At 37.2% G+C, this 27,803-nt stretch overlaps 1 protein-coding gene and 1 non-coding gene across 3 annotated transcripts; both read left to right on the forward strand.

The window, feature by feature from the left end:
- Positions 1–27,803, forward strand: igfn1.1 (immunoglobulin like and fibronectin type III domain containing 1, tandem duplicate 1). Of its 2 annotated transcripts, XM_085353442.1 has the most exons (24): positions 1–186; positions 3,717–3,807; positions 9,918–10,037; positions 12,238–12,380; positions 12,495–12,594; positions 12,733–12,777; positions 13,992–14,025; positions 14,114–14,297; positions 14,450–14,563; positions 14,653–14,821; positions 15,071–15,343; positions 15,511–16,407; positions 19,032–19,156; positions 20,847–20,988; positions 21,183–21,476; positions 21,581–21,877; positions 22,574–22,753; positions 22,861–22,989; positions 23,077–23,385; positions 23,810–23,895; positions 23,994–24,186; positions 24,278–24,574; positions 26,557–26,883; positions 27,143–27,803. In XM_085353442.1, the coding sequence occupies exons 2-24, from the start codon at positions 3,759–3,761 to the stop codon at positions 27,145–27,147; spliced, it is 4,512 nt and encodes a 1,503-aa protein (XP_085209568.1). In that variant the 5' UTR covers positions 1–186; positions 3,717–3,758; the 3' UTR covers positions 27,148–27,803. The 2 variants fall into 2 exon arrangements, with proteins under 2 accessions (XP_085209568.1, XP_085209569.1); XM_085353443.1 differs by lacking the exon at positions 1–186 and having other exon boundaries at positions 3,740–8,753; positions 27,143–27,802.
- LOC146632687 (U6 spliceosomal RNA) lies at positions 10,739–10,840 on the forward strand. Its single transcript, XR_014906237.1, has one exon. It is a non-coding gene; the product is annotated as a U6 spliceosomal RNA (small nuclear RNA).

Consider the following 27,803-nt stretch of genomic DNA (forward strand, 5'->3'; position numbering starts at 1 on the left):
GGGTCACGACTAATACAAAAAAGCCTAAACAGCTTTTGGCAGTCACTGGGTCTGGGCAGTAGAGGAGCATTGAGCTCAGACTTGCACACTGCTGGAAGGATCTATTACACTGAAAAAATTAGGAGAAGGCACAGTGTGACCAGACTGCTGTCTGAAAGGGAAGAGTGCTAAGAGGACTGAGAGCAGGTAGGTGGCCCTCAAAATGAAGGCTGGATAAGTAAATGTAGAAATGAATTGCAAAAGCCTATCCTCTGTAAGTCTGCAGCTGGGAGCGCAATCTGCATGAATACAATGTCTACCATCACTGTTTATATCAGAAAGATGTCAGTACTTTGTAAACAGGTGCTTAACATTGCAATAGAAAAGCTAATGTGTAAATGCATGAGACATGAAGAGATGTTTCTATTTTCCTATCCAAAGACTGAGCTTGAAGCTTAAAAGTGCTTGTAAGTCACGAATGTGGTATCTGATTTCAGTTTCTAAAATTACAGTGCATGCAGGGTTTGCTATCATATTAATAATTCAGACATACATTAAAACTTACAGGACATGATTTAATTACAAAGAGGACAGAATTGATGTTGCTGCATGAAATCACTTAAGCAAGGCATGTAGGCTTCTCAGTTTGAATTTCATAGCTTTAAATCTGGGAAGCTCATCATAGCAGTATGGTCAGAGCTGTGAGGTTGTTGGGTGATGACTAAGTTTAGAAGGAGGTATCAAATCAATATGTGACCTAAGATTCAAGAAGCTGCATAGAGGGAGTGGGTTGTATTTTGGCAGAGAACTGGATTTATTTTTACATTAAATGAATTCACAGGGCTACAGTTCACAATGTACAAATCCTCCTAACACTGAGCACATACGGTGCATCTCTCTTGCATTTAAAGATTGAAAAAACAAAGCAAAATGCTGTATTCAGTGTAGTTAGTAGCTTAAATAGACAAAGACCAGCAGACTCATTACAACATACATATTACATGTAGGCTAAGTATTTCTTACATGTTTTGAATACCGAACATATAAACAAATCCACTGGGAGGCTCAAATAGTACCACTAACACTTGGACACTAAAAGACATGTCATCAGACTCAGTTTTGTGTTAGAAAGTGACTTCAGCTGTGCATCTTGTGCACTCAGCTGCAGTCAGTGATGTGTAGAAAAGTGCAGTGAGGGACATTTGAGAAGCTACCAGATGCCATTTCCAGAATATGTAGTCAGCGGTGCAGTCATCTGCAGTAGGTGTCACATGCGCTCCTACGTATTGGGTGCAGTCTAGTTGTCTGCTGTTTCTCAAATTTCTCAAGAGTCTTCTTTACAAATTTCTATATGTTTGAGACTCCATTTCATGTTGGTAACATAGAAAGAGATCATTTCAGTATTGTAAGCAAAAGAAATACATAGATGTCATTACATAATAAAAAAAACAATCATCATAAATATATCAGTGCTATTTTTACCACTTTTAATTAAAATGAAGAACATAATAATGAATAAGTACAGTAGTGAAGTATACAGGAAAACATGAGGCAACAACAACCAATACTTTTCTGTAGCAGTGGCCCAGCATTTCAGATAGTCCATCTCCAATTTCAGCGGTGGCGGCTTGTTATCTTGCCTGCAGTGACAGCCAGCCTGCCTACATACTGGTTATATGTAATGATTTTTTGAAGCATGTTTTTTTTTCTTTTGTTTATTTTTTTTAAGTAACAACATTTAATGAAATGCAGCCTGCAGCACAAATCCGTGAATCTCTGGGACAGTGACTAAGACAGATTTATTCTGGAATGCATTGATAATAAAAAAAATGTCTAGAATATCCCCTCCCCCACAAGTCAAAATAAAAAAAAAAACAGATGCAAGCCGCAGCAAAACAGTAAATGATAAGAGCTAGCACAGCAACAACTATTAAGTGGAAGAGAAGATGAGAGCGTTGCCTTTTGCAAGATGTCTCCTTTTTCGTGCTGTTTTCCCTTTACCATATGTGTTGTTCATTCTCAAGACAGACCAAGTGCCAAGATCACTGCTGGAGCCCAGAACCTTTTTAACATATGCTAGAGCATGTGCACAACTATAAATAAAACAGTTATTTGTGGAAATGTTAATGTGGAGATTATTTGACATCCAAATCAGTCAGTCTCTCAAAAGATCATCTCAATAGATCACCCATATCCACCACACACCAGCTTTCAATTCACCCAGCCTAACAACCTTCAAATGATTAGAGGAGTTCATATAGGTTCAAGCACACATGCTTTCTGAATGCCTGAATTTCTGTAAGACCAACATTGAACAAGCAGGATAACAAAGCAAGCATAAATTTAAGAATTACATGAGCAACATTTCAAAGTCATGAGCATTTTGGTTATGTCTGTTTCTTCATTAGTAGAGTGTGACACAGGAACTAAACCATGTTTTAAACACTAAAAACTGTTCAAACACATCCTGAACCAGGGGTAACATATACACACACACACACACACACACACACACACACACACACATATATGTATATATATATATACATATATATGTGAACAAGACTTACCTCTTCACATCAACGTTATCTTCTAAAAATCCATGTTGAGCTACAAAGTAATGACAATAATATTATTTACCCATAAGTAACCACACCCACTGTGAATCTCTGTCCAATGAGGAAGTTAAGACGTCTTAACATGACTCTTTGGTTCAAATTTTACAAGAACAAAAAATAGTAATGGCATAAATCCATATGCATGACCTTTTAGAACTGTGACGAATGCTAATTTGTAAAGTGTTGTGTTGCACCTGATGTTCTAAAAAAAAAACAACCCCAAAACAACAAAGAAACTTTTAACTTTTGAGCATCTGAAACAATGTTTCAGTCAAGATGGAAAAACAATTTTCCTTTATAGCTTCATCTCTTCAGCTTTCAAACACTTACAGAGCTAAAAAAAAGGTGATGTATTGACCACGGTGGTGTGACTCTGAGCCAGTGAAACCCTTGTTGCTCAAGAAATCTCACTAAATGTAGTACTATGGAAAACTTTGATGTATATTTTCACACACACACACCAAATTAATTATCCTCAAATCATTTTGCGGCATTACACAGTCATAAGCATATATCCTAAGCAATTAAATATAAAGAATTTCCTTTGAATTTCATTTGATCCTTGTCACCGACTTCGTCCAGAATTGTACAGAAGATCCCAGAACTCTTCTAAGAACAGTAAAATGTTTAAAAATGTTTGCAGTATAATGTCTGTAAAATTATAAATTTTACACTGGCATGTAAGTTATTGTCATTAACTGGGTGATCATATAATTATTGCTGTACAGTGTGCAGCATTATCAATCTAATTCCAAATCTTCTCCATGTTTATATGAGGTTTCATTGAGCACCTCGGTTAATTAACAAATGTATGCAAAGGAATCCTGAGACACAGAATAATCCCATGTTAAGTCTGACATTCACTGTAAATGACGTTGGCTGAACGGGTGCTGATGATCACTTTGTGCCACTGGAAAAGTAATTAGAGCAGTCTGCTTCAAAAGCACTACATTACTCTATTAAAACTTTTAAATGGCGTCTGCTTAAATTTTCAAAAAGAAAACAATCCCAAAATTAAAAGACTAACACCTCAAACTCTGACACAAATGTCTTATATCAGGGATTTGATTTGAGCCACACTTGTACAGTAGATTTTAGATTTCCTATTCTGTCTTTTAGTGCAGAGCCTTCTGAATCAGCAGAGCTCAAGAGAAAACCAAGATGTCGAAGAAGTCAAAGGTGACCGATCAGACTGCCACTGGGCAGGCGGGTAAGTAAAGAAGCCAGTCAACGGTTAGTATTGCAACCTTGTCACCCTGTACGTTCTATTATTGCAGTGACACACAAGAACAGGATCCTCCTCACAGACAGCAAACAACTAAACTTTATTAAAACTAAAGAGCTGTGTGACACTGCATTCAAGAATAATTAAGACAAGAAAGCAACAGGTAAAAATGACATGCCAAATGGTACTTAAAGAATAAAATTACAATAAAATGTGTAATATGAAGGCCATCACCAACAACTTAAAAAGAAGATAAACAATACAGCTGCCTATTTTCTTCAGTGGAAGCAGTCGATACAAGATCCCTGCAAGATATCGAGATTTTGTGTGGCAATGAGAAAACAGATGCTATTTTTCTTCTTTTTTTCTGTCTAAGAAGAGAAGTCATTTTTCAGTCACTAGCTTCTCCACTCGAATGAAGATGTCGATCAAAGAAATGATCAGCGGCATCACTGACAACACAAGAGAAGATGCAAACAAGCTCTCATCATGTTTAAAAAAGATTTCTTCATGACCAAAGACAAAGAATACTCAGGATTCATCTGAGAAGCAATGCTGGCAATGCAACCGTTGGGAACATGGAAGATCAAAGCAAGATCATCGAAGATTAATTCAACACACACTTGAAGCTGCCACAAATAAAGAGGGAGCTGAAAATGAAATTGTGTCTCTGTTTGATAGAAGACAAAATGAAGGCTTATTTGAAATCATCTTTCCACAAATTGCTTTTCTATTTATACATAATTTCTCTCAAGCACTGCACAGGAAACATCCTGAGATGTCTACCATGAGAAAATGCGTAAGAAAGTGTGAAGCTATGTCTAATCATCAGTTGTACAGTACAGCATTTACATGCTTGCTGTAACAACACATTGCTAACCTCTGTCTTATTTTTTGTCTGTGACTAATGATTTGATGTGCAATGTGTCTCTAAATATTTGGGTCTGCTCAAGTCTGTCTGTTTGTGCTTTTGATTCCTGGGAATATACTGTATATTGTGGTGTTTTATGTCTATTATATGTTATAATCCTGTCGAAGTTCCAACCCAACATGGTGCTTTTGTCAGGATTAATATTTACCTGTCCTGTTCCCTCTCCCACTTTCACATTACGTGTTAAGTTGGCGGTTCTGAAAAAAAGGTTCTGAGGGAGTTCACCCAGACGACAAAGGTATGCGAGCGAAAGACAAAAAACAAAACAGAAAAAATCGAATTACCTGAACGATTCATCTTTGTAAATGCATGATTCCATGATGGGTGAGTTGCATGTATGATATGATCTTCATCATTCATTGAAAGGTGTCATCCAGAATGGATGATATGACTTTCAGTGTCACAACAGATGCATTTCATTGTGACATTTTCAAACCCCTCATATGAATAGTGTCTGCAGGCTGTTGCTAGAGGGCACTGCGGTTGATTGCCATCTGTTGACTGTAGCTTGTAATTTCAAGAAAAAAAAATGCCACTTTTAAAGATGTATTCAAATGCAAAGTAACCTTGTACAATATGCTGGCACAGTTCAGTCTAAATAAGTGAACTTGCTCTACAGGAATGGCATAATGTCTCCTAAAATCTATCTAATGCAACTTGGCACCTGTCACATTAGATAGATTTTTGCACTTTCTAAGGACCCTTAAAAAGTGCAAATTTCATCAAGCTTTAATATAATTACATTGTAATTACTTTTAAACTGCAAATGGCGTGCATTTGGTATAAGTAGAAAGATTACCAGTAAATTATATCTGAGTACTTTCCTCTAATTTGGACCATTCTGTACCCTCTTAAATATTTTGACCTTTGTATTCCTGCTCAACTGTGAAATGTCAAGGTAACCAGCTAAAATGACAGTTCTCAGTATCATTTAATGTACACGACAGACAAAAGCACTGGGTAACAACCTTTAATCTATCTTTGAATTTAAGAGTTTTAATCCCATTGCTAGAGGAATATAAAATCACGCACCTGCAGTCCACCTTTACAATGAGTGGAAGAGAAAGACCTACTGTAATACTGTATGGCACAACACTGTAACAAAAGAGTTCATGAAATTTCTTCAGCTCTGCTATAGACCATGTAAAGATGCAGATTTACAAACCTCCTCTGGTGTTAACTTCAGCACAAAAACTGTGCAACAGGAGACTGACGGCATGGTTTCCTATAGCCAAGTAGCTCCAATAGGTGTAAATATGTAAGTGGCCTGGGACTTTTGGGCCTTTAATGTATTATTTCATTACTCAGTCTAAGGTATAAAATAAATAAATAAAAATAAAACTCATATTCTACCGCAAATCTCACAATTTATACACTGTGACTAGTGCAATGGCGTTTAGTGGCCTGTTCTACTCAGCAGACCTGACCAACTCTGACCCTGACTCTTAAGAAACTTTGCAGTACCAAAACAGCTAACAAGTTTTACATCGATAAGCACAATGAGTCACTTATTCTGCTGCAGTATTTAGTGATGTCGTGGTGATGTCATGTAATATAGTTTAAATGCAACCCTAGTAACAACACCAATTTTACACTAAATTAAATCCAAATTTCAAAGTGTACTCAGTTGTACTACAATCATCCTCACTCAATCTTCCTATAACCTCTAGTATGACATCTTAATTAATCCAATAATAGCACAACAAATCCTTTCTCATAGTTGCGTTTAAAGTTGCACATATTTATTTGTACTTATTTTGCATGTGAAACCAGACATTAATGACTCAATCTTCAGATCACAGGTGTGAGAATCGGCCTGTCAAATCGGCCCGCTGGACAGCTTTAGAAAATATGAAGCAGGCCAACATTTGTGGGCCTTTAACTGTATTTTTTATAGGTTTTACAGCTTTTCCTGATGATAAAGACCTCCCCCACAGCCAGTCATGCTACACCAAAGTAGTTAAGTAATAAATAAACAATTACATTTCAAAATAGTTTTCAGTAAAAAGAAACACTGAGATGTGCTATTGAAATTGCACTTCTTGATCTTATTTTAAGATATCTAAGAGATTAAATGTGTAGTTAAACATCTTTAAACATCTCTACACTGCAAATTAAACAAAAATAAACCAAAATGTTTTTTCATCAGAGCTTTTTCACAAGATAAAACGTATGCAAAGCCATTTTCCTGTGAGACACAGGGGGATTTAACAATAAATTAACAAATAATTTGGAGGATTAGAGAGCATTTTCCAGGGTTTTTTTTAGTTGAGGTTTTAAAAAAATAAACATAAACAAAAAATGCACTATAGAGTTTAACTACAGTAGGACAGTATCAAATAAAAACAGTTCAGCACTACTTATCTACAAATGAAAAAGAAAATACATTATTCAGTCCTGTCAGTCTAATCTGACGAAAAGGTTGAAACTGTACTGTTGAGAACACAAACATCTGACAAAAATAAGAACAAACTGGAGAGTGAGCAGGTTTTGACAGTCTACCTGAATAGACTCATTATTCATTCATATCATTCATTCTTTTGTACAGTTGTTTGCTGAGGAAAGCCAAGTGTATGAAACATCATTCAAATAACAAGAGCCTTATGAGACACAAAGACACAAAAAGGGAAAAATATTCATTTAAAAAAAGAGAAAAAAAGAAACAAGGTAAAAGGAGAACGACATTAACGAGATAAATGCATTATCCTCCTGCATTCATTTGCAGGGTGTAAGGGTGCACGGTATAACTACTTAAGTTTTAAAAGTAGATTTTGTTTTTAAAAAAAAAATGAAGTGGAATCTCTTTTATGAGTTTGTTTTCCAGCTTTTAAGCAAACACTGAGGGACAAAGACTCTAACAACAGATGGTACAGTTATTATCATTATTACTAATTCATTCCAAAAAGAGGTTCATTGTAAGTGATGAAGATGCAAAAAACACACAAAAGGAAAATTTATTCTGTCGCATCTGTGTTTGGTAGACAATTCAAACAAAACAGGGACATTTCCACTGCGACGGTAGTGCAAATTTTCAATGAAGGCAATCATTTAAGTAAAAAAAAACAAGATATCAGGGATGTGATGTTGAGAAAAGTAGATGTAAGACAACTCAGATATAATATACAGTGGAACCCTGACTTACGAATACCCCATTTAACGAAAAATTCAAGTTACGAAGGAACTTAACGGCAATATTTCTGCCCGTGTTACGGCAAAATGCCCGCGTAACAAAATCCGCTGGCTCTGATTGGCTGAGCCCACAATGCCTACAATGCCCACAATGCCTTCCCAATCATGTGACAACCCCCTTGGCTTTCGTACTTGCGCTTCCGTCGTTGCAGTTAGCAATTAGCCTATAGCCTATCTTTCACTCAAAAGGTGCGATGGGGGCTTCGACTTACGAAAATTTTCGACTTACGAAAGACCCTGTTTTTAATCAAGAACATACGTCTTGTTCAATCTACTTCAGAATGACAGAACTGAATTAAACCTTTTCGTACCACATTTATGCTAATTATTTTTAAATGTTATCTGCAAATTGACCTATGATATCAATGCTTGGCTTTCATGTCATTCTAATCACTGTCTTATTTTGAAAAGCTGATCAACATTTTCATGCACACATGTTGTTTTTATTGTTGCATCATTCTAAAAATTCCACAGTGTGAACATCCAGCTTGCTAACAGCAGCAACACCAGTGTAACGTTATCATCACCGTGCAGCATACAAACCATATATACTATTCAGAAACCCCTGCTGCAAGCAATTTAACTTATTTAATTTAACTAACTAATTTAACAGTGTGCTTCAGACTGCAAAATGCTGGGTGGGGCATTCTGCTCTCACAATCTTTAATAAAAATATAAATATTTTGTAGCTAATATTCTGCCTATTGCAGGTCTTTCACGCAAGGTGAAAATAATTAAAGACCAGGGATCCCTGGGCCAGCTTTATCCTTGTGAACAGCAATCAGTGATGAAGTCTTCGATATTGCTGAGGGTTAGTTCATATGAATACTCTAATAGTACAGCACATATATGTAGATCCATGTCTGATTCTGTTGACACATATTTTAAAATACAGAATGCATGAGCTAACCTCAACCTTTTTGTTCAGTTTTATCTTTTCTCATACTCACAAATTTAGAATAAACTGTGCTGAGAATAATACAACTAAAGCTGTAAGTGTTTTAGTAAATTATAAATGTGTTTTTTTAAGATTATGTATGCATTAAATTGAAATAGACTGAGAAGAAAAAACTCTTAATCACAATCACAAGCATAACCTATTCCACATGACCAAAGTGCTGATTTTATGCTAAAAGACTGACTTTATTGTTATAATAGCACCAACTATGATCTTACTGGGCTTGAGACTCACACAAATATTTGTCTGAGACTCAAGCCCATAAATATGGCACATGCTAATATCACTAAACACTACACACTTACTACTACAACTACTTCAAATGCCCATAGGTTTGTTAAATTGTTATAGGCAACTCTGTCTTCTTTCACAAAGTTACTTAAAAAACCTAATTAAATATCTCAGTTATACATTCACTGTAATTAACGGTTTATGATTGTTCACCTTTCTCTATGTAAGTGGCTTTTATCCTACTTAAACAGCACTAGGAATTGGATAAACTGCGGGAGCAAGTTCAACAAACCTTCAGCAATATGAAACTATCCTAGCTGATAGCTGACATATTTCATTCCCAAATAAGCTGACTGTTAAAGTATTATTCCTTCCCTTAGAATAAGCACCTGCAGTTTGTAAAGAAAAAGGGGTAGATAATCTTATAAAATGCAGCTTTTCTTAGCCATTTTGTCATGCAGCAGTTGAAATTTGAGCGTGTATTGTGGCATTTTAACATCAGAATATGCATTCTCTTCACACATACTTGATTCATACGTCAGAATGTGACTGTGTTTGCAATTGACCCTGACCTCTTTTTTTTTCTGGTTTGGGTTTTTAATTTCTTTAAATGTGCTGGTTATTTTTTTGATCAAAATATGACTGTTTTTTAGACTTATAGAGTTGCTTTTTTAACATTTTAAGTGATCTATTATCCTCAGTCTGGATCACACAAATTTGTATATATCTGGTCTGCTTTGAAATATTAGGGTTGCCTAATTGCCTAATATGCCTTGATTTGGTTAGGCATCAGGAAGAAGTCAAAAGTGCCTGGTGTCATGATAACACAGTTTATGGAGGAACTTCCAGAGGGAATGACAACTCCAGATTTCACCCGCAAACCGATTGCTCTAACTATTCAAGAGGGTAAGTCTCATGTCATGTCTCAAATGCTTCACAATACAATACAAAAAAATGTGCTGCACACTGACCTACACCTTAAACCTACACAAGTATTACTGACAAATACTGGGAAGTCCTAATTGTTCTGGTGATGTAATTAAACTGAAGTCACTAACAAAAGTATCTATTAAACAGATGACAAAGATAAATTCCAGTGAAACTTTTTAGATGCATGTGATCATGTTTGTGATCAGGTTTTTGAGAAGCTCTTAACCTCAGTAAAACCTGGGACCATTTCGTGGCCTTTGCATTTTTCAATTCCACGCCATTTCCACTGTGTTTAATGGAGTATAGCCAAATTTTCAAAAATGTATTTTTTTCCCATTTTATTTTAAAATTTCAGTCTGAGTTTTTTAAATGAGCTTAAATGGCTGAATAAAAGGCATACATCCACTATCGAACCTCGTGGCCGATTTGTGCCCCATTGAAACCCATTATAAACGCTATTTTTCACGCCAGAAAAATTACGGTCAAAGGGATCGTCAGGTTTCCAGCTTAGGTTTCGTTTTGGACTACAGGCCTTAGAGTTGTAATTTTTTTATTTGTCCACCGGGTGGCGCCCTTGCTTCACATTTGACCTCTGCTGGAAAACAGCAGGCTGCTTGGACAGACCTGCCGGAAATGAAGCCTCATTTCCGGCGTGCAGCAGCGGCTTCGCCAAGCTTGCTTGCTTCGGCAAGCGCGTACGCTAAATTGGATACGATACAGAGAAGATTAGCATGGCCCCTGCGCAAGGATGACACGCAAATTCGTGAAGCAGCGGCTTCGCCCGCTGATCGGGCGGACCATTTTTTGGTCCCTAGGACCATGAGAGGGTGCATTTTTTTTTTTAGTCAACAGGAAATGACGTATTTGTTGTCACGTGGTATCGGACGTGTGGGCTGGAAAAAGCAGTCCCCGGTGATCGTGCCCCGGTGATCGTCGCGACTTACCCCGGCAACATGCACTTATTTCGGCCTAGAGGAGGAGCATTTGCCGCCTGGAGACCATTTTCTGGTCCTGAAAAAAAAAATAAAAGGCGATCGAAATGACTCTTGGTGCCAATCTTTAGTCCATCTAAAGGCCTAATTATAATAACAATCAAATATTACTTCAAATGTTTTTTTGGGAAAATATTTAGTTTTTTAGTTTTTTTTTTAGTTTTTTTGTAATTTAAAGGGTTAAAACAACGAAAATATAATTAAAACTTTATATGAATATTTCAGGGAGAAGTAGTTTTAAAAGACTGACCAATTTAAAGTGAAAAAAAAATGAATATTTAATATTTTTATTGCACTTTTTGGGCGTGGTCGATAGTGTGCATTTTATGAAATGCGCTCCTGGAAAAAAAATAAAAGGCGATCGAAATGACTGTTGGTGCCAATCTTTAGTCCATCTAAAGGCCTAATTATAATAACAAACAAATATTACTTCAAATGTTTTTTTTGGAAAATATTTAGTTTTTTTGTTTTTTGGGGCTAAAAAAACAGGGCGCTCATGTAATAAAACTGGGATTTAAAGGGTTAAAACAATGAAAATATAATTAAAACTTGACATGGATATTTTAAGCAGAAGTAGTTTTAAAAGATTGACTAATTTAAAGTAGAAAAAAATATTGATATATAACATTTTTAGAGCACTTTTGGGGCGGGACCATTTTTTGGTCCCGAGGTTCACGAAAGGATGGGATTTTTTAATCCAGTTTTGAAGAAAAGGGGTATTGCGTGTTCTTATCTGGGTTACTGAATGCTATTGACCACTGCGGTTTTATGTACTGGGAGGGTTTTGTTTTTTTTAGTTGAATAAAAACACATGACATACTACACTATGTCACTGTCAGTAACTACAAGACCAAATCATCATCCCTACACCACCATGCTTGCCAGTTTGTATGAGGCGTTTATGCTGAAATGCCTTGTTTGGATTTTGCCAGACATGGTGTTGTGCATTATGGCCAAACATCTCCTGTAATATTGGGTTGAAATAAATATCATAAAAATGAAGAAAACTAGGAAAAGCCTCAAACCTATCATTTCTGCACACTCAGTGGCAGTGGCAACAGAAATCATTTTAGAATTTCTTAATTTAATGTATTAACATGATCTGGAACATTTGTAACTGGAACATTTCCATTTACTAAGTTATTTTTTCAATACTAAACAATCCTCAACTTTTTCTATTATAGGTAAATTTGCGTTCTTTAAAGCCATAATAGTAGGAACCCCAACCCCTACTGTGACATGGAGTAGAGCAAATGGAGAAATACTTTTTCATCCTTCTGTGTGCCTACAAAAATATGATGAGGCAACCCACGAACACACCATTGAGGTAAGCTCCACAATAGCACTTTCAAGGTACAAGTGATTGTGAGCTGAAATAAATAACAACACTTAATATGCAGTCAAACATAATAAAAATGACATCAGCTCTGTGCTTCATTAGTTCCCTAAAGTTTCTCCAGAAGATGCTGACACCTACAAGTGTTTTGCAACAAATGAATATGGAAGGGCTGTTTGCACTGTTGTTTTAAATGTTATTGAAGGTAAGACTTTTATTCTCTGAAATACTGTCTCTTTCAGATGTGTTAAAGCTGAATTACATATCTTCATGAGCAACTGGTATCTTTATGATGAATTAAAAACAAAACTAATAAATAAATAACTATGTTTACTGTTCACAGTTGGATTTTCCAAGACCAAAGAACTCCAAAAGGCACAAGTCGAAGGTAAGAGCTCATAAACACTTGGTGTTGTATGACCTTGAAATGTTTTCTTAGAAGCATTTAGTGTTTCCTTCACTAAATGGTTCTTCCTGTTAAAAGGGAGTTTTTTTTCTTCCCACTGTCGCCAAAGTGCTTGCTCAATAGAGCAGCGGTAGGCAACTCCAGGCCTCGAGTGCCGGTGTCCTGGAGGTTTTAGATGTGTCCATGATCCATCACAGCTGATTTAAAGGGCTAAATGACTCCTCAGCATTTCTTGAAGTTCTCCAGAGGTCTGGTAATGAACTAATCATTTGATTCAGGTGTGTTAACCCAGGGTGGGATCTAAAACCTGCAGGACACCGGCACTCGAGGCCTGGAGTTGCCTACCCCTGCAATAGAGTGTCATATGATTGTTGGGTTTTTCTCTGTATGTATTATTGTAGGGCAGGGGTCCTGCAGGTTTTAGATCTCACCCTGGGTCAACACACCTGAATCAAATGATTAGTTTATTACCAGGCCTCTCGAGAACTTCAAGACAGAGGAGGTAATTTAGCAATTTGAATCAGCTGTGTTGGATCAAGGACACATCTAAAACCTGCAGGACACCGGCACTCGAGGTCTGGAGTTGCCCACCCCTGTTTTAGGGTGTACCTTACTATATAAAGGGCCTTGAGGCAACTGTTGTTGTGATTTGGCACTGTATAAATAAAACTGAATTGAATTGTTTGTTATCAGACCAGGACAAGTTATGCATTACTGCGCTTCTGAAACATTTTCTAGAAAATAAGCAAACTGCATTACAACCAAACTATAAATGTAATTCAGAAAACATCTATTAGATTTTACAGAAGACATTTGGGGAACTTGGCAAGATAAGTTAAATGGATATTGATGGGCTTTCTTTAAATCTACCAATATTTAGATAGAGTGGTTCACTTTTTCTCCTACACAATTTGCCCATTAATTTTAATTGCAAGCTGACATTTTACTTAGTGATTTGAATTATTTGGAAAAATCTGTCTGTCACATCAGCACAGTTTCACTATGCACTGCCACTTAAGACATCAGTGACTCTTTTTCTGAAAATATTAACCTCAGCCCCCAGACGCTTGCCATTATGAAGCTATGCTGTGGTTTAGTTTCTAGAGCCTCCTTTGGTCAGAGCCTCCCACATTTATGATATTTCTATATTGACTGACAAATTTGTGTTTTAAGTTTGTTTTTTTATGGTTCCGCAGATACAGTTGACTTCAGAAAGACACTAAAAAAACGGTGAGCTTTTTTATAGCTTGTGAACTATTCTTACTTTTTGTATTCTTTACAGCTGTGAATTCTAACTTAATGCTGCTTGTCAATACAGTAATCCAGATGGAACACGTGAGCAGAAGCCAATGGTGACAGAGGAGAAGGTCTGGGAAATTCTGCTCAGTGCAGACAAGAAAGACTATGAGAGTATCTGTGCTGAGTATGGTATCACAGACTTCCGTGGCATGCTAAAGAAACTTAATGAAATGAAAAAAGAACGAGAAGAGGAGGTCGCAGAGGTACAGAACTCTGGCATTCTTTTATTTAATCAAAAGCCTCTCCAACAAAACTGCTTTTATTCAGAGAGGCCTATAATGTTTTCTTTAAATTTGCTGTATTGTATACTGTCGCTTGACCATTTTTTATAATTTTTGATATATCTCTGCCATAGTTTGTCACACATATCAGCAGTTTAAAGCCTATTGAGGTCACAGATGATGATTATGCAACAATTGAGTTGGATATGGACCTCAAGGATCCTAGCAGTAAACTGTACCTGTACAAGGTAAGAAATTAACTGCTCATTACGTTTTGTCTTGCTTCTTTCTTTTTAAACGTATTATCAAAATGTTAATACATCTTTAAATTCTGCAGGATGGTGTCATGGTTCCATTTTCCAAAGATGAGGCTGATGAGCAGAAACATAGTTTGAAACAAGTTGGCAAAAAATACATATTCAAAATCAAAAAACTAGGAGTAGAAGATGCTGGACTCTACTCAGTGGATGTTGAGGGTGTCAATGTGTTCTCCACTGATTTTAAAGGTCTGTCTTTAATCCAGGTATTAAGATTAGATAAGGTTTAGGTCTATTCAGCTTCTTTTATTGTTACTTATACAATTGTTAACCATAAATCGTGTTTTTCCATTTGATTGAAATGTACTCATAGCTTAAATTAATGTAACTCATTAAGTTCGGGCAGCTCTGATGAAAGAGTTCTTGAACAGGGTAAGCAGTTTAGATAATGGATTGCGTTTTTCTCTGATTCTTTTGTGTCTTTTTAAAACCTTTCAGTAACTCCAGTCGAATTTGCTGTCAAAATACAAGAAGTCAAGGCAGAAGAACGAGGGGACGCCCTCTTTCAATGTGTCCTAACTGCACCCCAGAACGAGATCAAATGGTATGGCAAAAGTGCTCTGCTGTCAAATAGTGAAAAACATGAAATTACTATATCTGAGGATAAGCTCATCCACAAATTGATTGTGCGGGACTGCATGCCTTTGGATGCCGGTATCTATGCTGCTGTGGCAGGAATAAAATCTTGCAACGCTTGGCTTATAGTTGAAGGTGAGAATTATGTACACACACACACACACACACACACACACATGTATATATATAGATATATATATAATTTAAAAAAAATCACAAAATTCACATTAAAAAATTGAATATTCCAAAATTTTTCCAAAACCAGCTGCAAGTTACAAATATATCTGATATATTTTTCATAGCTGACAAAGATCCTGCAAGTAAGGGCAAAAAGGTGGCTCGGAAAACCACCATGGCTGGAGGTAGCAACGAAGAGGAGCTGTTGAAAATAGCAAAGGAGCAGCAAGAAAAATATCAGAAAGAATTGCAAGAAAAACTGGAACTTGCAAAGAAAGCCCAAGCCGAGAAAGAAGCCGCTGGAGCAGCAGCCCAAGAGGATGAAGTAGCAGCTAAAAAGGCAGCTGCTGAAGCCAAAGCTAAAGCTAAGGCTGCGGCAAGAGCTGGTAAAGACGGAGCTCCAAGGAAAAGTGCGAAAAAAGGAGCCGGTGCTGGAAGTGGCGCGGCCTCTGCTGATGGAACTGTTGGTGCCGAGGGTGCTGCTGGTGTTGGTGGGGCTGCCGGTGCTGATGGAACTGTTGGTGCCGGGGGTGCTGCTGGTGTTGGTGGGGCTGCCGGTGCTGGTGGTGCTGATGGAACTGTTGGTGCCGGGGGTGCTGGTGGTGCTGTTGGTACCGGGGGTGCAGCTGGTGCTGGCGGGACAGGTGGTCCTGGTGGTGCTGCTGCAGTTGCAGGTGCTGGTGGTACCAGTGGTATTGGTGCAGGAAGTGCAGGGGGTGCAGGCAATGGAGTTGATGGTGGTGCCAGTGCTGGTGGACAAGAAGGTGGACATGGAGCTGCAGCCATTGGAAAAGGTGGAGCTCAAGGCGCAGCTGGAGTAGGAGTCGGTGGCGGTGAAGGAGAAGATGAATATGATTCATTTGAAGGGGAGTGGGGAGAAGAAGGATGTGTAGAAGGAGGAGGAGAGGAAGGAGAAGGAGGAGAGGGAGGAGAAGGGGGTGTAGGAGGAGAGGGGGGAGGTAAAGGAGGAAAACGCAGAAAACGTGTGAGAGCTGGTCCTCTGGTTCCAGATACAGTAATAGGTAAGTTGTTAATACTGTACTGCACTACACACAGAATTATATAATAAAAAAAAGAGTTGACCATTTTTATTCTCTTTCAATTTATTTAATTTGTATTGTATTACACAACTTTTCATTTACGGTGTTAATATTACTAGCAGTCTATTCTGTATAAAAGTGCTATAAAATAATTAGAAATATAAATGATGAGGAAACCACAAATCAATGAGGAGACTTGTGGTTTCCTGTGAAAAAGAAAAACACTGAAAAAAGGTAAATGTGGCATTTGAAGAACCTTTTATTGGTAAGCAATGTAAAGGTTGCATGCTGTAGTTTATTGACAAATAAGTCATTGGGAATGAAAATCGCTATCATTATACCTGTAGGGAATTCTAAATACTTCAGTTTAGATTCAGGTGCGTAAGCAGTAGCTGATATCTTACAAAGTTTTTCAGTACTCTGCTATGTCAACTGCAAAATTAAGCCCCACGAAGTGGATTAAAAATAATAATAATAATAACAAATTCCAGAACTCAGTAAGTAAGAGAACACTGGGATGTTAAACAAGCTAAAGGGTTAAGTTTACTGCTTCTTGACAATCCAACATTCAAATATAATGTCATTTAATGAGTCATCTGTAGTGCAACCATGTATTTACAGATCACATGGTTTTCAGTCCAGAAACAATGAAAACCTCTAGTTAATAAATTAGAAAAAAACTGTTGTATATTATGCCTGCTTTTCTTTGTTTTTGTGTCTCGTCTTGAAAACTAGCATATATGTTTTTTACATTTTAAACTCTCTTTTAAAGCTTTCACATATATGGAAAGTGATCTGTATTTGTGTTTTATGTGTATTGTGCTTTCATGTTTGTTTTTATGCTGTATAAATGTCATGTTTGAATCATTTGAGGTCTTCTATTTAGTAGGCAAATAGGAAAGATTATTAAAACCCAAACAACTTCACATATCTAATCATGAACTGTCCACTTTTTGAAGCACTAGAAAATTTAAAAAGGATCACCACTTTTATCACATGTATTACTGCTTTTGGTTATTTCATCTATTTATTTTTCACATATACCAAGAAATACTATTCAACTTAGAGATCACCTTTTCCACCACTCTGTTGTACCGATTGCTGTTTGTTTTTATTATCTATGTAAATATTTGTTATTATTACTGACTTTATCAATGTTATTTGTAAGGCTTAACCAACAGCAAATGAGAAATACTGGATTGATGGTATTTATGGTGATGTTCCTTAAACTTGAAAAGCAAAAAACTGAGAAGCAAGAGATACCAATGGTGATAATGGCACTGGACCATCAGCAGGCAGTGATGAATCTCCTGAAAATGGTGAGGGTGCAGATGATGATGAGCCAGCAGCAGCTGGCAAACGTTCAGGCAGTGCACAGCAAGGCTGACTGTTTGACGAGACACTTTGTGGTAAGATTACAGGTGCTATATTAACTGCTGCATGGGAAGCAATCTCACTTCTGGACGACTCTGTGAAGTCATATGATGAGCTGATGACATTTCCAGTGGCTTGGGACTTAATAGAAGTGTGTGATCATTAAGAAGAAGAGCAGATTTAATGTCTAATTGGATAAATTACCTCCTACAATGATTACAGGTCAGGACAAGTGGATTTAACTTTGAACATGCATTTATTTAGGAAACATCAATTAAATTTGATACACTAATGCTTTTTTAGCTTAATTGTCCCAGAATTGTTAAAACTACTTCACATATTTTTTAGGTAACAGAACACCATTACTTATATAATTTTAATTTTTTTTTTTTTGACCTACAGGTGGATTAGCTGCCAACAATTTGTTTATTTGCGTCTACATGTGTCTTTTTATGTATTTGAAGGTTGGGTGTGGTGTGTGTATGTGGTTTTTATGCATCTGTGCTTTCTGTGCTTTCTGTGTTAACAATCTTGCTTTTCATTTTAAAAGTTAATTCAGGATGAATCAGTGCTTTGGAGTAATTTATTTTTTAACTGGTCACTTAAATACTTTGTGTAGTTGCACTCTTACGTAACTGGAAGATGGAAGACAACTTGGACTGACCTTGGAGGATGACTATGTCCTAAACCAGATTCATGGGTGTGTTTTTTTTTTTCCATATTTCACTTGATGCTGAATTTATGCCAGCAAAAACGACATACTCCTTCACTGACCAAGAAGGTCAATCCCAAGTGGGACATCTTAATAGTAAATCTTTCTTTTTTCCAAGACTAATTAAGTGAACAGATACAAATGGACGACTCTGTGAAGACATTCCTGAGCTGTGCCAAGAGTTGGCTTGAGCTGACGAAGACCAATGCCATATGAGACAAGCTACAAATTTTAAAAAAAATAAAAAGATCTTCATCAAGTAATTTTTTTCCCCAAAAACCCACTCTTATTGCATCATTTACCAACTTGGATTAAACAGCTACTACAAATCTGAAATTTCTGTCATAAAAACTTCTTTTTTATAAGTAAAAAATAAAATAGGTAAGTATGTCCACAATTGCATTCCTGCATGCATGAATGGAAATCTTCAAATCACTAAAATTCTAAATGTACAATTACAAAAATGAAATAAAAGAAACTGTATTTGCAATTACTAACTTAATGTTTGATAAATCTTCAGACCCAGGAGTTCACTTTCATGCTGGGCTTTCTGACTGCAAAGCCATTATTGGAGAAGCGGCAGAGCTGGAGTGTAAAGTGAGCAGTGAAGACTGTGTGGGAGTCTGGTACAAAGATGGGGAAGAGGTAAGCTCATGGTCTTAAATCTGTTCATGTTGCATTTAGACTTTATCTGCATGGGTTTCCTCTGCGTACTCTGGCTTCACCCCACTATCTAAAGACATTGTATTTTGGCCATGGATGACAGGCAGATATTATTATAGAACAAAGCGCTATATCAGGGGTCTCAAACTCGAGTCCCACAACACTGTATATTGACATGAAGAAATATAATGCAATTTGACCCTTGAAGTTACTTTTTTGTTAGGATTTGTTTGTTGCTGAGTGCAATGTTAAAATAGTCTCTCCAAAAAGTTGATTCTGTTCATCTGGACGTAGCATTTTGTGGGAGAAACGTTTCGTCACTCATCCAAGTGACTTCTTCAGTCTCAGCTGAATGCAGGTTTCCCGAATCTTATAAACATTTGCATAATGCCTGAAACCAGCCCACTGAAGGAACAATGGGCTGGGATGTCAATTCCTTAATCTTAATTATGCAAATTCTCATGACCATTGATCAACAACCACTGACCAAAACCCACTGATCAATAACCACTGATCAATGGCCATGAGTACCATTCACAGAGAGTTGGGGAATGGCTGCAATCACAGCATTGTAAGATGGCGAAAGATGTACCCTTAGGCCCCCTCCTCAATTTAGAGATGGTCTTTCCCTTTTCACATAAATGGCCTCCTTGACTCCACACTCAAACCAGCGTTCCTCCCTGTCCAAGATGTGTACATCCTCATCCTTGAAAGAGTGGAGCAGTTGAGACGCATTTTTTCTAAACACCGGGTCTCTGTGGCTTTTAAGCCCCAAAACACGCTGCGCCAAAAACTGGTCCACCCCAAGGATCAGGTCCCCCGACACAAACAGAGTAACATAGTGTATGCTGTTAAGTGCCAGGAGGATTGCCAGGATTTATACATTGGGGAAACCGAACAACCTCTGGCGAAGCGGATGGCACAACACAGAAGAGCTACATTGTCAGGCCAGGACTCTGCAGTCTATTCACACCTACAGGCCAGTGGACACTCTTTCAAGGATGAGGATGTACACATCCTAGACAGGGAGGAACGCTGGTTTGAGCGTGAAGTCAAGGAGGCCATTTATGTGAAAAGGAAAAGACCATCTCTGAATCGAGGAGGGGGCCTAAGGGTACATCTTTCGCCATCTTAAAATGCTGTGATTGCAGCCATTCCCCAACTCTCTGTGAATGGTACTCGTGGCCATTGATCAGTGGTTATTGATCAGTGGTTATTGATCAGTGGGTTTTGGTCAGTGGTTGTTGATCAATGGTTATGAGAATTTGCATAATTAAGATTAAGGAATTGACCTCCCAGCCCATTGTTCCTTCAGTGGGCTGGTTTCAGTCATTATGCAAATGTTTATAAGATTGGGGAAACCTGCAGTCAGCTGAGACTGAAGAAGTCACTTGGATGAGTGACGAAACGTTTCTCCCACAAAGCGCTACGTCCAGATGAACAGAATCAACTTTTTGGAGATTTACTTTCCTGGATGATTGAGAATGCATCGAAATGTTAAAATAGGTTATTTAAAAAGCACAACATGGTTTAATATGAGCAGACAGTACAAACATGTTGAGGGATTGCCTGTGTTCAGTGAAAGTTATTTTTAAAAGAAAACAATTTTCACTTGCAATCAAAAACTAATTTGTACACTTATGTCTGCATTTTTATTTTGTTATTATTCCAGATTAAGTCATCTGAGGGGTTAACTATTTCAAAGGATGGAACATTTCACAGACTGAAAATTCATAAAGTCACAGAAGAATTTGCAGGGAAATATAAATTTGAAGCAGACGGGCGTAAGACAGAGGCTGAGATTGCTGTTGAAGGTAAAAACATTAGTATTGCAATAGCTATTTTCTTGCTCACAAGGTCTGCATCATTCATTAAGCAGAGTGTTTAGTTCATGATGAAAAATAATTTTTAAGAGCAGTGCAAAATAAGTTTATTTATTGTACATACAGTAACTACAAAGCATAACAGTGCTTGAAATATGTTTTTGTTTTTTTATGACTCATTCTAGATCCACCACGATTTAATGCTGAAGATCTGGAAGCATTCAAAACTCCTGTCACTGTGAAAAAAGGACACAAAGCTACGTTCAACTTGGCTTTTATTGGACGGGAACCTATAAAAATTCAGTGGTACCGTGAGGGTGAAGAGCTTTCGGAGGAGGCAAACATCAAGATAGAGCATTCAGAGGGGTCTAGCCGTCTACTGCTATTGAAGCTTCAGCGTAAAGATAGTGGTGAAATCAAGATTAAACTCAAAAATGAGTTTGGCACTATGGAGGCTCTCAGCCAACTTGTTGTACTGGGTGTGTGTGTATAGCACTTTTGCATAAGACACTGGATTTAATACACTTAAAAATCTTGGTTCTGCACAGATGAATATTCTGTATTGTACTTTCTCTTCAAACAGATAAACCTACTCCTCCAATGGGACCTCTAGAGATTGTTGAAGCCTCCTCCTCTGCAGTTGAATTCAAGTGGAGACCCCCAAAAGACAGTGGTGGCTGCAAGATATTAAACTATATCCTTGAACGACAACAAGTTGGCCGTAACACCTGGAAGAAGTTGGGGCCAATTGGTCCTGAGGCCAAGTACAGGGACACGGATGTAGACCATGGCCGAAGGTATTGCTATCGCCTCAGAGTGGAGACTGAAATGGGCATCAGTGAACTGATGGAAACAGAGGACATTCAAGCTGGTACAAAAGGTGAACTAAGATAACAATTATTTAAATGCCATCTTCTCAAAATACCACTGTATTAACGATCTGGTCATCAACATTCAAAAGGCAAATCTTACAGGTAAAAAAAGAAAACCTTTTATTGAAAAACTCAGGTACTTGTTTTTTGTGTTTTTCCTCCAGTGCTTCACCATAAAATTGACTTTCCTCAATTTTCACAAATTGAAAATGGGAATGGTCTGCAGACAGCTGCGAGATAGGACACTCACTGTTTATTTTATTTTAAATAAACTATGCAAACTTACTTCTATGACAATAAATTGAACAACCTTATTTTCATTTTCCCATATACATTTTTTTTCTATTCAAATCTTTGTTGAATTAGGGAAAAAAACTGACAACTAAAAGTCAGGCAGAAGCTTTCATTAACAATGTAATAAATCTAGCTGTGTACATTTCAAGAGAATGAATGGAAACATTTTGCTGTGCTAATTTCTCATGTGGCAAGACTTCTAATTTAAGGTAGCTAAATAACTGAAGAGAATGCAAAGAATATCTTTTAATTCCAACTGACCACTATGGTTTCTAATGAAATAAAGTTATTGTTCAGCTTTTGTGTCATTCTCAGAGTTCCTCAAAAGTAGACAACCTTTTTTTTAATGAATCTTTAGACAAAAAAATATAAATGAAAAACATACTAGTCCCACTCTTTTCTGTATACAGCATACCCTGGACCTCCATCAGCACCCAAGGTTGTCAGTGCCTTCAAAGACTGTATCACTCTCTCCTGGTCTCCCCCTGCTGATACTGGAGGAACCAGTATTCTGGGATACAACCTTGAAAAACGCAAGAAGGGCAGCAACTTATGGGGCCCTGTCAATCCACCCAATGAGATGATTAGAGGTTTCTTATTCACAGCCAGTTTCTGTTTGTTTATGTTAGAATAACTTGACAGCACAACAGTGATGTCCTAATGATTTATTGCTGCAATTCAAATTTTTCCCTTACAGGGAAGCAATTTGCTGTGAAAGATGTAATTGAGGGCATGGAGTATGAATTCCGTGTGTCTGCGATCAATAACTCTGGAGCCGGTGAATTCAGCTCCCCTTCAGAATTCGTGTTTGCCAGAGACCCTAAAAGTAGGTGGAAACTGATACGGTTGGCATTTTTAGACTATATTTAGCTTTGTGTAAAAATAATGTTTGTCTTTGAATCATATTTTACAGAACCTCCTGGTAAAGTCAGTGACTTCAAAGTGACAGATTCCACTTACACAACCATCTCCTTGTCTTGGACAAAACCCAAGGACATTGAGGGGGTTGAAGATGAAGCAAAGGGATATTTTGTGGAGATCAGGCTTGCAGAAAACACAGAGTGGGATCGCTGTAATTTGAATGCAATAACCATGACGTCTTATACAGTAAAAGGCATGAAGTCAATGGCTATGTACTGGGTAAGAGTCATTGCTATCAATGAAGGAGGCCATGGAGAGCCACAGGAACTGGATAACTACCATATCTCTATGCCTCCTCCTGGTGAGAAAATTTCCAAATGTTATATTTAATGTCATGATTACAAAGCAACATAATAATGATAAATTCAGTAATTATTCTTTGTTTTGTTTCCACTAAGCAATGCTTGACTCAAGTTAAGTATATAGTTTCAATTACTTGAAATTACCAGAATTTTGCATACTTCAGAAATCTAATAACCAGCATAAAAGGTACAACCACAATATTTGGCAATACATACCAGATTAAAATCTGAGGTAGTTTCCTTGAGCATCAATGCACCCAGTGTCTCCACTGCTCATGGTACATTTGAATTGCTCCATGTATAAATATCATCTTCTGTGCCAAATTATTACCACCAAAGCCTACTTGCGAGATTTGTCTTCCTGTAACTTTTACCCAATATTAAATTTTGTTCTGACAAACTTTCATCCTGCTGTTTACATAGTGAGGCCCCGATTCACTGATGCCAAAATTAAGAGTTTTATGGTGGTGAGAGCAGGAAATTCAGCACGATTCAACATTAACTTTGAGGTAATAACTTGATTACTATATTTGTGACAACAGACATATAGGGATCTTATTTTATCTTCTTACAAACTAAGAAAATTACATCTTTGTATTCTTTCTAGGCCTCTCCTTGGCCAGATGTAATCTGGCTAAAAGATGGCGTGCCAGTGTCTAAAAAAGTGACCATCAGTAATGCAGAGGGTACATCCCAGATTCTCATTCCTTCTGCTGAGCGCTCAGATACTGGAGTCTATACAATCATTGTCAAGAACATTGTTGGGCAAGAAACAATCAGCATTGAAATTAGAGTCACAGGTGTGTTTGGTATAATCTTGTATTAATTGTAAAACTTCCATTTCATATGCTGTGGACAAAAGAAAAAACTAAACTTTCTTTATAACTCCAGATGAGCCCAAGCCTCCAGGTCCTGTGGAGTTAGATGAAAATGTGCATGGTACTGTGACTATTTCATGGACAGCATCTCCAGATGAGAAACGTGATGACAGGCTGCACTACATGGTGACCAAGCGTGATTCAAGCAAAAGAACATGGAACACCATTGCAGATCGAATCTTCAACAACAGATTCACAGCATGTAACATAATGCCAGGACGAGAATACCAGTTCAGAGTCTATGCAAAGAATGACATGGGCTCCTCCAAACCCTCTGAATCCCCCAAGTGGCTGATTCCTGCCAAAAAAGGTATGCACATGGTTATGCCTGTCCTTTTGGAAGACATGTTAGTTTGAAGAAGAACTGCAATTTTTAAGAGTACAGCTTTAAGAAAATCTAGTATTAAATATTAACAACTAAATGACTCTTTAGCTACAAAATAAAGTTTAACTGTCTGTGACCATATCTATTTTACTTAATTTGCACTGACACTGATGTCATAGGGCCGTGTGTGTGTCTCATATATATATATATATATATATATATATATATATATATATATATATATATATATATATATATATAAATAAATATATAAAAATAATGTGGACAATGGGTATGCATTGCTGTATTTATCTGTATTTGTTTTTATGACTTATCCACTGATATTTAAAACTTTAGAGTTTTAACCTTGTTTCCCTTTTGCTTTGCTGTATGATTATGACAAACTCTAGTACACGAACAGGACTAGTATCTCCTTTCATTTTCTAATAATTCTGTTGTAGAGCAGGGTGATATGGCCAAAAATATTTATCACGATAACGGTATAACTGACAATATAATTGATGCGAGACAAAATACAACTCCACAACATTACTAGCGCAAAAAGACAACCTTCCATTTATTTTCACTTAAACAAAAAGCTGGTTTTTATGTACATTAAAGCTTTATAAAAATGTAACAGTGCAAATGCAAATTCCTTGCTGAAAGTTTAACCAAAAGGCATTTCCAGTAGAAATGGGCTGACATATCCTGAGCATAACCATGTATAATATCCGCTGAAGTTAAAAAGAGGTGCTTTGCAACATTAAACTGCAGTGTGCAGTACGTATTTTCCGGACCATAAGGTGGACCGGATTATAAGGTGCATTAAGCAAAACAAAGCAGTCAGATAAATCAAACTTTATTAAACTCATTCTTCTTGCTTCCTCCACTGCTGTACCATTGATTCATTAATGTTGAATTCTCTGGCAGCTGCTCTATTCCCATGTTGTTGCAGTATATTAATGACTAACCTTGTATTGTGGATGGATTATCTCAGTTGTTCTCCTGACTGAAGTTTGGTCCGTTTACAGCAACCTGCCATGCGATTGCATTTGTCTCTAACTATCAGGAACCTTCACGTTAACTTTTATAAATGGAAAAGTGTTAGTGTTCGTCCTCCAGCTTCACTGTTTATGTTATGCTAACATAGCTGTGTCGCTAGCGATCACGTAGCACATCATTATATACCAGTTAGCCCAACTTCAGTAACCCTACAAACGTCACTGCTGTTTAGTTTCCTGTCGTCATTTATTTTGGAAGTGATAGTAGAGCTGTACGTTTGAATTTTTTCAGAAATCTCTCAGTCAGAACATGCAATATCATGCTTAGGTAACTAGCGAAACTAGCGAGCTAACTTCTGCTAGCTTCCTGCTAAAATCTAACTCCGTTAAATGTAATAAATTTTGTTTTCATGGATGCCTGGAAGTTAAACTTCATAGTTACACCTGGTAAAGCAGCAATGCTGATCGTTTTATTAAAGATGAAAGAATTTAGACAGTTTTTAAACTCTCAGTGATGCTGCAGTGTTCGTTTGACCTGAAGCATACGGAGTTTAGGACCCAGATTACTCACAGATTTAAGAGCATCTTAGTCCGACAGTAACAACGGCCACTTGCATGTTCTGCAAAAAAATGTGCTTTGTCGTGTATCTGACGGACAAACACCAAATCAGTTCCACATCACTGAAATTGCACCATTTTTACAAACCAAATCTGGTTCATCTGTTTCACTCAACAATCGGCCATGTGCGTATGAAAACAAAGGCACTGCGCATGCGCATTGTACTCATATTCTATCGCGATATTTCATTTTCCTATCGTTGCCTAACATTATACCGGTATTACCGTGAATGGTATAATATGGCCCAGCCCTATTCTGTTGTAGCGCCATCATCAAGACAGTATTGACACATTTTCTAATGTTAGATGAATACAATTAGAATGCACTGCATGTTTCCTTTCTTCCAGAAAAGTTCACTGTGAAAATGCCAGAATCAAAGACGTGCAATCTGCTGTGTCCTCCCAAGTTCATTGTCCCACTGAAAACCCACACAGCTCCTGAAGGGTATGAATGCTATATGACTTGTGCTATAAAAGGGGATCCAACACCTCATGTCACATGGCTCCGCGACAGTGTCAGTCTGAATACAAACACTAACTACCTAATCTCCAACACCTGTGGAGTATGCTCTCTGCTCATATTGAGGGTTGGCTCGAAAGACACCGGGGAGTACAAGGTTGTTGCAGAAAACTCTTTGGGAAGGGCAGAGTCTGCAACTAAACTCACAGTCAGAGGTAAGCCTTTCAAAGAGACATTTTATGCCTTTCCTCATTTGCTGTCATAATGAGTGTAATATACTGATATAGATATAGATATATCTATATCAGTATATCAGATGTATATACTAGTATGATGTAAATCATCTCTTCATGTTTTAAATAATAAAGGAAAAATAATTCCTGTGGGCAAAATGCTCACTTCAGGCTCCTCTCACCAGTTTCAAACAGTTTCTTTCCAGAATGTGTTTATTTTTGCTTTACCTTTTCTTCACAGAATAATTGGACACACCGAAGATGGCAGACTTCCTTTATAATGCCAGCATAAATCAAGCTCATGATAATGCCACATTGTTTGCAGTTAAGTGAGAACTGTCATGAATGAAACCTTTGTTGTTTTTTAAATTATGCTAGTGATGCCTTCCTTATTTGATTCACAAATTCAAAACAAACATCATCTAAAGTTAAAGTAACAATAAAGCCTTAGGCCTGCAAAAATTGCTTAAATAAAAGTTACCAACATGTGTCTATTTTGATTTCAAGGGTATAGCAGTAATGAAATAAAATACTGAAATATAACTGTGAAAACTATATACAGTTTTTATCTCTGCACAGCACTGATTGTTATTAGATTAGTTGCTATTAGTCTGAAGGTGATGAAACAACTTACTTGTGTCTTAACAGATTTTTAGATGCAAGGATCTTTGGCTTGTATAGTAGGTGTTTGTAGAAGACCCCAGAATAAAACTAATATGAGAAAATATATGAACTGACAGGATATTTACATTACAATGACACTGCTGTCATAAAATGACATCAATATGAAAATTGTGTGAGTTTGATGTAAATAAACATTTCAAACAGCATCGTGACGTGAATTTTTAATGTGACCTGCAAGTCACTTTGACCTGAAAATAATAATAAAAATGTACCGGACA

Source organism: Diplotaxodon limnothrissa, linkage group LG5 (genome assembly GCF_057381915.1).
Source record: "Diplotaxodon limnothrissa isolate DT_005_m linkage group LG5, D_limnothrissa_male_GT1.1, whole genome shotgun sequence".
Lineage (NCBI taxonomy): Eukaryota > Metazoa > Chordata > Actinopteri > Cichliformes > Cichlidae > Diplotaxodon > Diplotaxodon limnothrissa.